Source organism: Rutilus rutilus (genome assembly GCF_951802725.1).
Source record: "Rutilus rutilus genome assembly, chromosome: 9".
NCBI lineage: Eukaryota > Metazoa > Chordata > Actinopteri > Cypriniformes > Leuciscidae > Rutilus > Rutilus rutilus.
In genome coordinates, this window is record NC_140223.1 from 36,016,306 (window position 1) to 36,030,737 (window position 14,432).

The 14,432-nt window shown below is 37.5% G+C and overlaps 2 protein-coding genes across 2 annotated transcripts in view; both read right to left on the reverse strand.

The window, feature by feature from the left end:
* brwd1 (bromodomain and WD repeat domain containing 1) overlaps positions 1-7,808 on the reverse strand; it is a 35,538-nt gene extending 27,730 nt beyond the window's left edge. Inside the window, exons 1-12 of the mRNA XM_084418374.1 lie at positions 7,360-7,808; positions 7,203-7,261; positions 7,080-7,109; positions 6,807-6,866; positions 5,437-5,587; positions 5,250-5,342; positions 3,378-3,538; positions 3,073-3,294; positions 727-827; positions 567-637; positions 369-469; positions 226-266 (exon numbers count right to left, since the gene is read on the reverse strand). Of these exons, the coding sequence (XP_084274500.1) occupies positions 226-266; positions 369-469; positions 567-637; positions 727-827; positions 3,073-3,294; positions 3,378-3,538; positions 5,250-5,342; positions 5,437-5,587; positions 6,807-6,866; positions 7,080-7,109; positions 7,203-7,261; positions 7,360-7,408 (1,139 nt within the window). The 5' untranslated portion in view covers positions 7,409-7,808. The remainder of the gene's footprint in view (positions 1-225; positions 267-368; positions 470-566; positions 638-726; positions 828-3,072; positions 3,295-3,377; positions 3,539-5,249; positions 5,343-5,436; positions 5,588-6,806; positions 6,867-7,079; positions 7,110-7,202; positions 7,262-7,359) is intronic.
* Positions 7,809-9,883: 2,075 nt separating this feature from the next.
* On the reverse strand, positions 9,884-14,425 carry hmgn1a (high mobility group nucleosome binding domain 1a). Its single transcript, XM_084419275.1, has 6 exons — positions 14,187-14,425; positions 12,948-12,974; positions 11,397-11,426; positions 11,263-11,304; positions 11,051-11,176; positions 9,884-10,937 (listed from the first exon to the last, which is right to left on the reverse strand). Exons 1-6 carry the CDS (start codon positions 14,202-14,204, stop codon positions 10,878-10,880), a joined length of 303 nt encoding a protein of 100 aa, XP_084275401.1. The 5' UTR covers positions 14,205-14,425; the 3' UTR covers positions 9,884-10,877.
* Between the last annotated feature and the right edge of the window lie 7 nt (positions 14,426-14,432).

The window sequence follows — 14,432 nt, forward strand, 5'->3', positions numbered from 1 at the left end:
GATTGCTTTGTTGGGCTGGGTAGGGTTGTTTATGGTGGGTGGGGTGGTATAAAATGTAAAAATGCAGTTTGCAACAATAAAAATTCTATGATAAAAAAAAGAAAAAGAAAAGAAAAAGAGAAGCACTAATTAAACCATTTCAGTCAATGATTTCGGCCCTCCAAAACAGTTTCTGCCAAAAAAAACCCCCAAAAAACATTGGTTTTATTAAACCAGCAATATTACCTCTCTCCTGAATGACAGAACTGGATGCTGTCCACCTTGTCCTACAAATGAAACCAAGTATTGTGAATCGGGACACACCATATGAGATACTCCCTCAAAATAAGTTGATTAATGACCTATTCCTAAAAACCGGGCGCTCTTACTGTGTGCGAGTCAAGCTCAGCGAGTTTTTCAGGACAGCCGCTGCCCAGGTAGTATATCCTGATGACATCATCTGTGCTTCCTGTTGCAAGGAACATGCCACCTGTATAAAGAGAAACAAATGCACACTGAAATAGCCTTACGTAAACATACACACGTGAAGAGAGAGAGAGAGAAAACAAGCCGCCTCAGCCTCTCACCAGGGCTGAAGGAAGAGCAGACTGTCTGAACACCAGGCCTCGGCTTCTCTGTGAATTTGTGTGGACGATCGCTGGTGAACATTAAAGGACACAAAGAAGAGTGAACATCAATCTCTGACTGGCTTTCTCATATTTTCATTCTAACGTGTATAACCCTCACCTGAAACAGCTATTATTCACATCCCACTGCCAGAAACACACCGTTGCATCAGTTCCTGTGGACACCATGTACCTTTTGGAGCCCTTGACAAATGGAGAGAACTGCAAGGAGAAAGAGGAAGTAGAAACACCTGTTAAGAGCAGGCGAACGACATGCCTGTATAAGCGGCATTCAAACACATGAAATTCTGGTCAATATTGTAATACCGATTACTGAACACGATTATGAGTGGGCCGTATGACTAAAACCTTAAAGGAGAACTCCGGTCAATTTTAACATTGAGCTCATTTTTTTGTACATTTGGAGTGCTGTCAATACAGAGAACAACGACAAAAATCGGTGTTGCCTACACCGAGTTATTCTATTTTAAAAATTTGCACCCTGTTGACTTCAATGGGGCAAGTAGTAAACCTGCTTTTAGCCTCTTAACATCCTTGATGTGTCATTACAAGTGCACAGAAAATGTGAGTGATTCCTTCTGAGTGAACACGAGTGAATCTGACTGCAGTAGATGTGAAAGATATGTATAAAAATGATGTTATTTAAGCCAGCGCAAATACCTGTGTTTACATCCTGTTTTCAGTTGAAGTCCAAAGTAGTCGATTGTCGAGTTCACGCGCGTGATCATAGCAACTAAACCTATGCGCGTGAACTCGGCAATCGACTTACACCAAAAAATCTTACACCAGGAACGTTTGCCTGTGGTTTAAAACTACCATAGAAAAACACCTAGCCTAACTAATGTAAATGTCAAGCATTATTAAAGACAAGTAAACACTCAGTAATTAAAAAGAACAAATAAAAAAAAATTGCAATCGCAACAAATAGATAGAATAGAATAGAATAGAATGAGGCATTTATATAGCGCTTTCATATGTTCATAGATACGATTGAAATAAACATTGTTTTAAGATTTTCAGGTACAGAAACTGTAATGTAAATAACACTGCACTTTATAAATAAAATATACATATATAGTTACAAAAGTTATTCCGTCATGAACGAGTGAATTTTCTCTGTCTTTTGTTGTTTGATTAGTGTTATTATAGAGGCGGCAGCGGGAATATTAGGCTGCTGTCACTTTAAGAGTTGCCCAATAGAGTTACACACGCCTGCAGAAAACAGCGATCGAGTCGTCTCGCGCTTGAACGGTTTAAAGTTATATTGAAATGCTCACAAAGGAATCGATAAGAGGAATCAAAATTTTTACTTATAACAAGTATCCGATTCCTGACCTCAAGTATTCGCCTTCAGAATTGGAATCGATTTTCAATTTCCAACCCTAATGATGACGAAGAACTGCTGTGTCACGTGAGCTTAACTCTACCGCTCGCGTTGCTTAAAGGATTAGTTCACCCCAAAATGAAAATTTCCTAATAATTTCCTCACCCCAATGCCATCCAAGATATCCATGTCTTTCTTTCCCTCAGTGGGAGAGAAATTATGTTTTTTGAGGAAAACATTTGTGGGTTTTTCTTCTAACAATGGACTTCATTGGTTACCATCGTTTTTAAGTCCAAATCAATGCAGTTTCAAAAGTCTTTGAAGTGTTTAAACGGGCTGTACGCGATCACAGCTGAAGAAGAGGTTGTTATCTAGCGAAACGATAGGTCATTTAAAAAAATATATATATAATTTATAGACTTTTTACCTTCAATAGTTCGGATTGAGCTGATCAACAAACGGACAGGGAACTACGTCATCACGTTGAAAGGTCACGCCGGCGCCGGCAATACTATTTGAACTACTATTCATATTCATCAGAATGTTATTCATATACTATTCATATTCACTGAATACTATTACTATATATATAATAGCAAACAATACTATTTGAACTATCCTCCTACGTACGGTCGCATTGTAAACAGTGGGGCGGTACTTCTGCCGGCGCCGGCGTGACCTTTCAACGTGATGATGTAGTTCCCTGTCCGTTTGTTTGTTAAACACTTCAAAGACTTTTGAAACTGCATTGATTTGGACTTAAAAACAATGGTGACCAATGAAGTCCATTGTAAGAAGAAAAATCCACAAATGTTTTCCTCAAAAAACATAATTTCTCTCCCACTGAGGAAAGAAAGACATGGCTATCTTGGATGGCATTGGGGTGAGTAAATTATTAGGACATTTTCATTTTGGGGTGAACTAATCCTTTAAAGAGCGATGTAAATGTACAGCATTTACATTGAACAGCATGCTGGGACGTGGGTGCCAGAACTGAACTGAAAGAACGTGCACTGTAGCGCGATACTACAATCTCTCCTCAAAGGCAAGATCGTGAAGACATTTGAATCGTTCACAAACTTAAATGGTGACATCACATGATAATTCATACAGCGCTCTCACCTGTAAAGAGGTAATAGATCCACTGTGGCCCTGCAGGACCGCCACTGGGGCACAAGTACGAAGGCACCAGACTCGAATGGATTTGTCGCAGCTCCCGGCCGCAATAAGGGTGTTCTCAAAGTTAACGGCGAGGTCTGATATCTCAGCGCAATGTCCTCTGAGAGTGGAGTGAAGACTTCCGTCAAAGGAGGACCAGATCTTCACCAAGGCATCGTCTGAACCCTGCGGGTCAGGAAACGGACGGGGTCAAGCGTGGGACGTCAAAGACCCAGAGACGAGAACCCCAAGAGATTTGTGACGCTCACCGTAAAAATCCTGGAACCCGTTCGATCAAAGGCGATACAGTACACGGCCGAGAGATGTCCCAGGATCCTCCTGTGCATTCTCATGTGCTGATAATTGCTGACAGGGTTGATGGAGCTGAAGCGCTGAGCTCCGGTGAGCTCTCGGCCTCGACACACCTCCACTGCAACGACACAGACATTGCATTTCTCCGTATGCCAAGACAAGTCAAAATGCATTAAACGTGGATCAGGGATGGCTATGAGCCAAAGTCAGAGGAAAGAGTCAACAGGCCAGTGCTACATTTACGCCATTAATTCAGTTTGCTTTGTCATGTTGAATCATCTTACATCAACATTCATGGCGTGAGATACGATGCTTTAAAATGGAGGCCATTAACGCAGCATCCTTTTTCCCCCAATTCATGAAGGTGTCCTAATGTTTCTTTTTACCCACTTCCTATATGAGAGCACCTCTGACAACCGATCCATGCATACAAATACTAATACTGGTTTTTAACTAGTGGTTTTATTACTTATTTAAGCACGTAAATTCACAAAAACGTCAGAGATTGTTTTCCGTGGATTTGCAAAAATTGTTTTGTTTATGGAAAACCATGCAAACATAGTCAGTTAACTTGATTTAGTTGATTAGTTTTGCCGCATTTTCCACCATTGCTGAGTATTTTCTGCTTAAAACTGCAGTGAACCAAAGACAGTCTCAAAAACACGGTTTGAAATCACTGGTGTTTCTGACGTCACAAACTACCCTGTAACCAATCAGATCAACGTGTGATCGTCAGCGAGTGGATCTCTGAGCTGGTGTGAGTGAGTGGAGGCGGGGCTCATTTGCATATTCATAGAACTGCGTATACTAAATGAGGCAAGAGTGTAGAGTTACATTCAAGATATTTCAAAGATGGTGATCAAAGATGAGTTTTAAGGGATACAATTATTGACTACAGGGGGACTTTAAATATTAACATTAATTTAGTATAAAAAAATTGTGATGGTGAGATTAGATATAGCCTAATTGTCCATATTGTTGTAGTGTTTCAGTTGGCTAAATTTTATTTATTGATTTTTATATAATGTATTTATTTTGTTTGTGTTCAGACCTGTGTTCAGACCTGTGTTCATCGGCCTGATTATGTTTGCATTGATTTTTCTATTTTAAGAGTTTAAGTCTGTTCATCTGCTGCATAGGATTTTTATTTATTCGTTTTTTTTTTATGCCCTACATTTAAAAAAAAATGTTTCGTTAAAAAAGATAAGGCTGTTATTTATTTTGTTTGCATTCTGATCTCAAAAAACATTTGTGCAATGTTTGCCGGTGTCGCTGCGGCAAGCTTTATGTGCGCTTGAGCACTTTATGATTTATATTTTAAATGCTCATTATTATGGTTTAAGTATTTCTCCACAGACGAATGGCTTATATGAACTAGGAAAATCTTTGGTTGTGGAATAAGATTAGGGCAGCCCACAAATAACTAAAAGCAGAAAATAAGTTCACCATGCAAATGTAGTGTTTATCATGTATAAGTGATTAATCCGGGCACATCACTACTTTTTTTAATTTATGTACCCCTGCCAAAAAAAAAAAGCTAAGGAAAAATAAAACCTTTCCCTCCCCCTCGCAACAGCATCTCTTCTCTAACGACGTGCTCCGCGTGAGCAAACAACAACGATCCAATCAATTCCCGACGGACACAATTAAGTCCTGCCCTTCTGTTTCACTCAAGCATATGCATCACAACGGGGAATAAGAGACATTTGCAACTTCCATTTCATGCCAATAAAAGAAAAAAGCAACCTTTATTTTTTTTTCTCCGAGTCAGTTCAAATTAAGCCAGGGCAAGACCTTTTTGTTCCAGGAGAATAACTGAAGGTACTCACCAATATTGGCATCCCTGCAGCTTAAAGGCCTCTCTGGTGGCCTGCCTCTATGAAGGGCCGCGAACGTGGAGGCTTTCCATCTGCTGCTGCAGTCTAGAGAGGTGGTGGTGGTGGTGACATTTTAGACTTGGATGACTGACAGACTCACACCAAGGCCAATGCGGTTGAAAGCTCAGCCTGATCTCACCTTTTGACCGTCGCAGTAAAGAGTGTTTCCCGGCCCCCAGGAGAGAGTGCACTCCTGGCACACCGGAAGGAATCTCTCGGTCCAGGATCGGACCGATCTGCTTGCATATCTGCAAAAGGTGATCTGGTGCGATATGTCTGTTGGCAGCAACCTAACAAAGAACAAAAGATCTTTACACCATGTGGATGCAATGAAGTCACTTAGTTTACTTCTGCCATGTTTACTTAATGACATGCATTTCCAAAAAAAAAAAAAAATATATATATATATATATACTATACGTGAACTATACGGTCACTATATATTAGGTGTCTTACAAAAATAAAAAAAATAATTGTTAAGTACAATGTACTTCGTGTATTGATGTTGCATTGACAAAAACAAAACCCACTTGTGCTGCTATTGAGGCGGACACAGGAAAGGTTTGCTGGTATGGGTACGGACAGGTTTGCTGGTATGGTTTAATAAGAGTGGGTTAAAAGGTAAGGGAAGAGTCAATAGTGTAATTATATTTGTAATTACAGAAATTATGAACAGATGTAATCATATGCACATATACTTTAAATACAAGTACAATGTTTAAAAACATGTACACAATAAGTGCATTATATCAATTGATTAATTCAAATCTTAGTACATATTAAACTATATAAAGTGGGACCAAAATACAAATATGCAATGAATTTTTTGCAATAGCAACACCTGTCCTTAACACTAAGCATAATTGCTCTTTTTTTTTTTTTTGCACCTCAGGTAATCCCATTTTTCTTTTTTCTTCTTGTTTTAGTGGATGTATCTTATTTCTGGGTTCTCAATATGCTTTTAACCAATCAAACAGACAACTAAATTCAAATTTTAGGTAGCTGTCTAGTTAAATTATGTGAATTTAAACGGTTAAGATAACTGACTGTGGTCGCGACCCGTCAGGAAAACATAAATAAGAGCCTGTCTCATGCGGCTGAGTGCAAGGAGTTTATGCAAATCGAGTCCTTTTATCGGCCAATCAGAGCGCAGGTCACATGCAAAATAAAAAGCCGACGGCGAGTCCTGCTATCTGATTGGACGATTTAATATCGTGACGTAGCCACAACCCGACGAGGCCCCACCCTAAGTGCAATACAGCACTAAATAATAGGGAAGCAAGTCAAAACACAGAGAACCCCCAAGAACTGCTCGTAATAATAACGCGTTACGATCAAATCAAAGTTGTCAGAGATAGTACGCATGTATAACAACACGGAAGGAAATAATTCAGATGCCTGTCATTTGAAGTCGAGCCTAAATCGGTCACAATACACACATACACGTGTGAGAATTAAACACACACCATGCACATGCTCCAGGAAAAACAAAAAAATCAAAACACTTACCAAATCTTCATAAGATCGTGGGTGTTCATTTCCTTCCCAATCCAAGCGACGTGGAAGGAGCTATCAAAAAAATATATGAATTAATGAGGAATGCGAAAGGAAAGCGACTTTTTTATTGTCTCATTAATGCTAATAATAACACTAGCGGAAAATGTAAACAAAGTTCAAGGCAAGAGATAATGAAAAGTAGCATATCGCCGAATCCATGTTTCAATCCAAGAGGGAGCCGAACAACACACACACTGATGGACGTGAAGTACTCGAGCAACACACCTGGTTCTCCTCCAGCTCACACACCAGAGCCTGCAACAGATGAGAGCGAGCTCAGACCCACTCGAGCATCGTTTAAAACACACTATTCTCGCATTAAAGTCTCGACGACTGAAGTCAACTCACCTCGGCCGCTTTCCGACACGGCCCCGTGCTCAAATAGCGCGATATCAAGTAATATAACTCTGCGAAAGGACACCGTTCATTATTGGATTAACGACACAGAAGCGATACAAGTACCTGTTAATAATATTCCTAAATACTACTTTTTTTTGTGGCTTACCCGATTCAAGGGGCGAAATACTCCCGTTTCTGGCTGCAGAATCGGCCATAGCTCAAAGAATACGGTATTTGGAGACGAACTTTATGTGTAGTTTGTAAATTATATAATTATTTAATGTCGATTGTACGCTTCGTACCCCTCCACGATTGCTCCCGCTTTCTGTTCGGCCAGTTTTCGGTCGCCATTGGAAGTATGAGGCCTGAGCTCATCACAGCTACTTCCGGTTGAGCACCGGAAACAGGGGGAGGGGGTTCAACCGCTCGTCCTCTGCTTCGGCAAAACAGAGGCCACGCGGAGGTTTAAAAACACCAAACGTTCAATGGTCAGGTCGAAACGTTTATTGTCGTGCCGTTAAAAGCAAACCTTTCCTCGAAGAACGACGAAAACGCGCGTTCCCGATCGAGGAAGGTCGAGCGCGGCTCGTTCATGACGTCACGTTGAATGGCGACAGTAGAAACCGTTTATCTTTTGTCTATAAAACAGTCTGAGAAACTGATGGTTTGAATATTTAAAGATATGCAAACGACTAAACTTCATCACCCCTACTTATTATTGGGATCACGTGATGTATATTACATTAAATGTGCCGAATTTACTTGATTTACACACACTTTATGCCCACTGACAGTAACAGCACATATTCTGAGGTAGAACAATGCAATAATAGACCGAACCTTTGGATCTTTTGTCTTTTAATCAATAAGCAGTTGCATAAGCTTCAAATGTATCAGTGTCTATGCATGACAGACAAAACATCAAATCAAGTGACTTATTTTCAAGAGAGCAAGCATACTATTCATGCAAAACTTTTTACAAAATAAGCGTGTTAGGTTTTAAACGATAAAATATTATACAGTTCCTATCGCTGATCATATTCATTCATATTGTTTATAACTATATTATTATTGCACAGATATATAAAGTTGGATGTATAAGCATCCAACTTTACCAACATACAGACAGTACTTTCATAAAGCGATATATACTATATGCCAAATCTAAACTTCTTGATTGTTTATATCATTGCAAAATGTAAACCCAGCAGTAATCTGTTAAATGTGATTATAAGGCACATTTAAGGCACTTATCTTCATAGATATTACAAACATTAACATTGTGATTTGCTGTAAAACTGCTTTGAAACAACAGAAGAAATAAAAATTGTTCAGATTTGGAGACATTCTGGTTGTCAGTCACATTTACTCTGTCCTTTGTTACTGGGAAGATCTATTACTCTGTTACGAGTACTTGAGGAAACGGACTGACATACATCCACTTAAATCACATTATGTGGTTAAAACACTTCATTCTGAGGTTTAATTTGTTTGCAGATGCCACTTGCTTTTATATTTGGTGACATTTTAAATGCATCTTGAGTGTCCACATATTTATGGACCCAATGTATATAATGTAGTGAAACTCTAGTTACATTTTTAGTATAATGTTGTATTTTAATATGAGCTGGTTTGTGAGAACAAAATACATAGTTAGTGCGAAGTGTTGATTAAATGATGATTACAATGCTGTCGACCGGACGTGTTTATGAATATTGCTCACATACTTTCTGACCTTTAAGACACTAAAATAAAAGCTTACAAAAATGTAGACCCTAATTCCTAAATCACATGGATGTTTAATCTCCTTATCACTGAAAACACAAGAAACTCTGATTAGATTCACAATGAATACAGATTCTGATGTGTACTTCTGGCTCTGAAATTTTAAAAATGAAGTGTTCGTCGGAGTGGTGCAAGACCTTGTCAGTTTTGTCACATTTGGAATGTGAACACACATATAGACTGAATTCAAGGATTTCTTTTGTGGTTGTAATGGAAAATCCTCTCCTCGCAGATTCCCTCGGGTCAATTCGACCCACATAAGAATGAACAGGAAATGGGGTAAAAAATAATAATTATTATTTTTTAAAATAAAACCTGGCACAATCCATAACACACACACACACACACAAATAAAGAGATGAGACCATATAACATCACTGCAGAACACACACACACACACACCTAGAAAGTCCCATTAAAATGAATTTAATGTCATATAATGGAGCAATGTTTTTTTTTTTTTTTTCTTAAATAAAAATCAACCAGTGGCAATGCAGACCACACACAGATATTAAGTGGTTAGATTTGAAAACATTTACCATGCAGAACAGTGAAATAAGGATTCCCAGCCCCAGCTTCATCAATGAAGAGTTTATAATCAGGTCTGTGTTCAGATTTATTTCCAAATATCTAAATGTGTCTAATTATGTTATAGACATTAGACTGAAGGGCTCCCACATTTTGATGTATAAATATATTCATTTAAGCTCCCAAAGAGCAATTTCTGATAGAATATGAAATATTACACAAAAAAAACGGTATACATTTATACACATTTAAAACGCAAGATAATGTCAATAAAGAATGACTTTTCTAGCTATCCCTTTTCACCTGGATTTTATCTGTTGGATATTGAATCTTTTGTTCTATTTAATCATAGAAAGGAAAACAGTAGGGCAAAAAAATCATGGTGAAATAACACCCATTTTATTGGCATATCATACCACTCATTACAGAGACAGCTACATAAAAAAAAAAAAAAAAAAAAAGGAAATAAAAAAGAAACTGTACATTTAACCTAAAAACCTTGAGTGATATAGCTACTGCTGGCATGTTCACGTGAAAGAAATTACAGTAATTTTCTTATAACATAAGCTACAACCTGCATGTTTAACACTGTAACACAGCTCTGTCATTAGCTTTGCTAACACACACGATTCCATTTTTCATCCTCTTAAAGTACCATCACATACTGCATATAGTAATTATGAAAACCTTTTCACAGCAGCTATACAACAACGTTATTGCAATGCTATCACCACACAGAGACAAAAGTCAATGTAAAACACAAATCTGATGAGTGTTCCAGTACTAATGAGCAGGATCATTATTCAAAGCGGTTGATTCATAAAACGGTTTGAATAAAGAGGTTTCAATTGATAGAATACAGCTTACAATAAAAACAAACAAACCATAAAACAAAGAACCCCCTTTCCCCATACAACACGGGCTACACACAGACGTCCATCACATTGCCTATGGAATGTTAGTGTCTCAGGCAAACACTCCCAGCTTCAAGAAATTTCATTTTTAAAGGTTTAAAAATGGCACAATCGCATCATCTGTTGCAACCTGTTCCGCTCCCCTCCCTTCTTTAAAACCAAAACAGAGTCAGAAAAATCAAATAAAACAATAACAACAATAACAAGAAGTAGTCATTAGTTGTTTCATGACTGCAAATCTCCTTCAGGAAAAAACTGGAGTGGGAAAAGATGGAATCCCCTCTCTTCTAAAGGCGTTTCTCTTGAAAGTCATCTATAAAATGAGCTTCTAATATCGAACTACTAAAAACCTGCCCTTTTTTGTTTTGTTTTGTTTTTTAGAAAATAGTCAATAAAAATATTCCTCTGTATTGTACAAGAAAAGAGGTATTGGAGCTCTGGTGAAATGTAATCTAGGTTATTTAGCAGCTCCCTCTTTCTGGTCGGCCTCCTCGCCTTCTTCCTCTCCATTGTCCTCCTGTAACAAACAAACAAATACATGACCTTAGAAACCCTAACTGGCATATATTCTCTAGCAGGCAATATCACACAGGACCTCAGTGATGGACTCATCATTAAAAATGGACTCACTTCATCAGCTTTGGTCTCTCCGTTCTCCGCTGGAGTTTTCTCCTCCTCGGGCTTCGCGTCCTCTTTCTTCTCCTCTGGTTTGGCCTTTTCTACATCCTTGGCCTTCTTGCCCCTTGCAGGAGCCTTCTGTGATGTTCCAGAAAATACACGGTTAAGCCATTGCCCATGACATTTATTGAGCGTAATAAAGCTCGTTTGGGTAACTGATTTACCTTTGGCTTGGGCTTGGGATCAGACTTTGTCGTTTGGGGTTTCTGTAAAGCAGAAGTCAGCGTAAGCCATGGGCGTCACGAAAAGGTAATTGTGTAAATGTGAAATCAGGGGGGATTGACAAAAACAAACTTACTCCTTGAAGTCTCTCAGACCGTCTTTTGGGCTGTGTGATTATTGGATGAGGACAAGATGGGAACAAAACAGGCATTAAGTATCAGAGTTGTATGTAAGACTGTGTTATGGGGTACAACGGGGCTAAAGGCACATTTTATTAGATTTTCCCTCCAAACCACTAGATGGCACAAAAAACTTGCCGCAGCACTTTCCAAAACATCCGCTTTTCAAGATGCACATGGAAATTTGTCTGATCCTTGACACGTCGCGGGCAGAAGCGCAAAGTTGGTTTGGCGCTAATTTGATCTAATATTTAATGATTAAAAAAAATATATATATTTTTTAGATTTAAGTGGCAACTGAGATTCACTAAAATTATTGAATATATTTTGAGACAAAGGTATGATTTTCAGTTTTGTTCAAGGTAATTAAAGCAACAGTTTTTTTAATAATGGAAGAATATGTAAAAGTATGATATTTGGGGTAAAAGGCACAATAATAAACTGGATAATAAAGATCTGTCTGACTTTTCCATTTGTTGACATGACAAGATTCAGATATGAAATATCATTGGGTGCAGGGCTGTGAAACGATTAATCACATCCAAAATAAGTTTGTTTACACATAATATATGTGTATAATTATTTTGTATATTTATATATAAATACACACACATGCACGTTTACATTTAAGACTTTTCTTATTTATATAGAAAATATAAATAATATATATTTTATAAAATAAAATTATATATAATATATAAATATTATAAATATATTTTATTTATAATATAAATTATTAAATATATATATTATATATATATATATATATATATATTATATATATATATATATATATACATACAGTATATACACATGCAAATATTTCTTAAATATATACATGCATGCATATTTATATATACATAATTATACACAGTACACACACACATTTTATGTAAACACAAACTTTTATTTTAGATGCGATTAATAGTTTCAGAGCCCTAGTTGGGTGTCCACCTTAGAGATAATCAACATAATTATAATGAAAATCATATTTAAAAATGTGATATTAAATTTTTTTTACTACTATAAATCTACATTAAATTATTATGGGATCTCCTTCAATGCTTTCAGAATCTTTACTTTTTAAACTAATTTTGTTTCTGTATTCTTATAATATATTTTAATGAATTACTTTATTTAAAAAATAATGATGTATTAATGTATTGTTAATAATAATTATGAAAGTGAAAGTTTGATTAACTTAGACATTATTAAAAACATTTTAGCTAAAGTATTTATATAAATAATGCCTTTTAATAAATCAACCTTTTATCCCACCATCTCATGCATTTAGAAGATTTTTAAACAAAATAAATGCAAGTCATTTAACTAAAATGTATGATATATTTACACAAAATCTGTTGCTCCATAAATGTTCAATACAAGTATGTATCTATATTTTCTGCAATCATACACTATGCGAAAAGTGAAAACCCCCACTTTTGTGAAGGTGTGCCTTAGCCCCGTTGAACCCCACACATGTAACAGTAATATAGACTGAGACTCACCCCAGCTGCTTCAGTGTCATTGTTAGCCTGTAGCAGAGGAAACACAAGCTGTTAGTGTGTGTACATACATGGCTGACTGAGGGGGAGGTGTCGTACCCCCCACACCCCCTCCGAGTTATGTGCAATTATGTAATCTAAAAGTGCATGTGGGGGAGGGGTCCCGTGCAGCGTCATACAATCCAGTTCCTTTATCGTGCGAGTAAATCCGTCGAGAAAACACAGCGAAATCAAATAAAAAAGTAAACAGAAATACCAGACGCCGTAGTTTACGACAGCGCGCTTATTTACGGCAGATTCGCGGAACATATTATTATCGCGATTAGCGATGTTTTTAACGACAAATGTCCGTGTCGAAGGGAGGAGGGGAACATTAGCTCCGCCCCCAAGACACAATCCACGAGCAAACACGTTAAAATCGACACATCCCGCCTAAGTTTGTGAACATAAACCAGCTTTGGCGTCGAAATTTCCTTTAGTGGTTAAATAAAACGCGAATAAAGTCGGTGAAAACTTTCTTAATGCACTTTACAAAGTCCGTTTCAAAGGTCAAATGAACAATACAGTCACGCAAAAAAATACTTCGTTATGAAATAAACCCGCTGGTATAACAAACTCATTTGAATATAACGTTAAGGCATGAAACGTGTTTAGTTAGGCAGCCATGACTCTCAAGACTAAGGTGTGTGTGTGTGTGTCCTACTCGAGGACCATATGGATTCGTACACAACTACACATGTATTTACAGTTACACAAGGGCCTAACAAAGACCCCACGATGTCCTCAAACATACAACTTTCATTAATTCGCGTGTATATGGTTATAAAGATCGTAAAACACCGCAGGTAAAAGGAAAACATTTGCATCTCCATGAGGAATAACATGCACAAACATTACGAGGTTACACCCCTTTGTGTGATTATTACTTTGCGTATTATTTTTTACATCTTTAATGTAAAAGTTAAGGCGAGAATGCGCTTTATAATGTGTGTTTAATTTTTTTATATAATTTTTTTTTTTTTACATATCCACTCGCAGTCGACACACACTAAGTAAAAAGGCGCCAGATTCATGCCACCGACTCGCCTGCCCTAGATTACGAATTAACACATGCACCAATGCAGTAAACACTCATATAACTTTACATAAAGCGTCCTACCGACGTGCATATTTAATTATTGCATGCTTTTAAAAAAATCACACATTATAAAACAATAAAATTTCCAATAATGTTGAACTTACTTTGCTCCTTTTCGGCATGGCTGCTTAAAGCTTGTGTGCTTTTAGAACAAAAAAGGAAAATAAATTAAAATAGCTTACGCACTGGTAAGTAAAGTGTAAAACCCAGGTCTAGGAAACACTGAAGCAAGCATTAATGTTCTATCGGAACAGAAACTAGCTGAAACCGGATTGGATCTCCCCTTTCTATATTCTTTCCACTATATCACTAACCTGATGCGAGCTACGCTCCGCCCCTTCTCAGCGGTG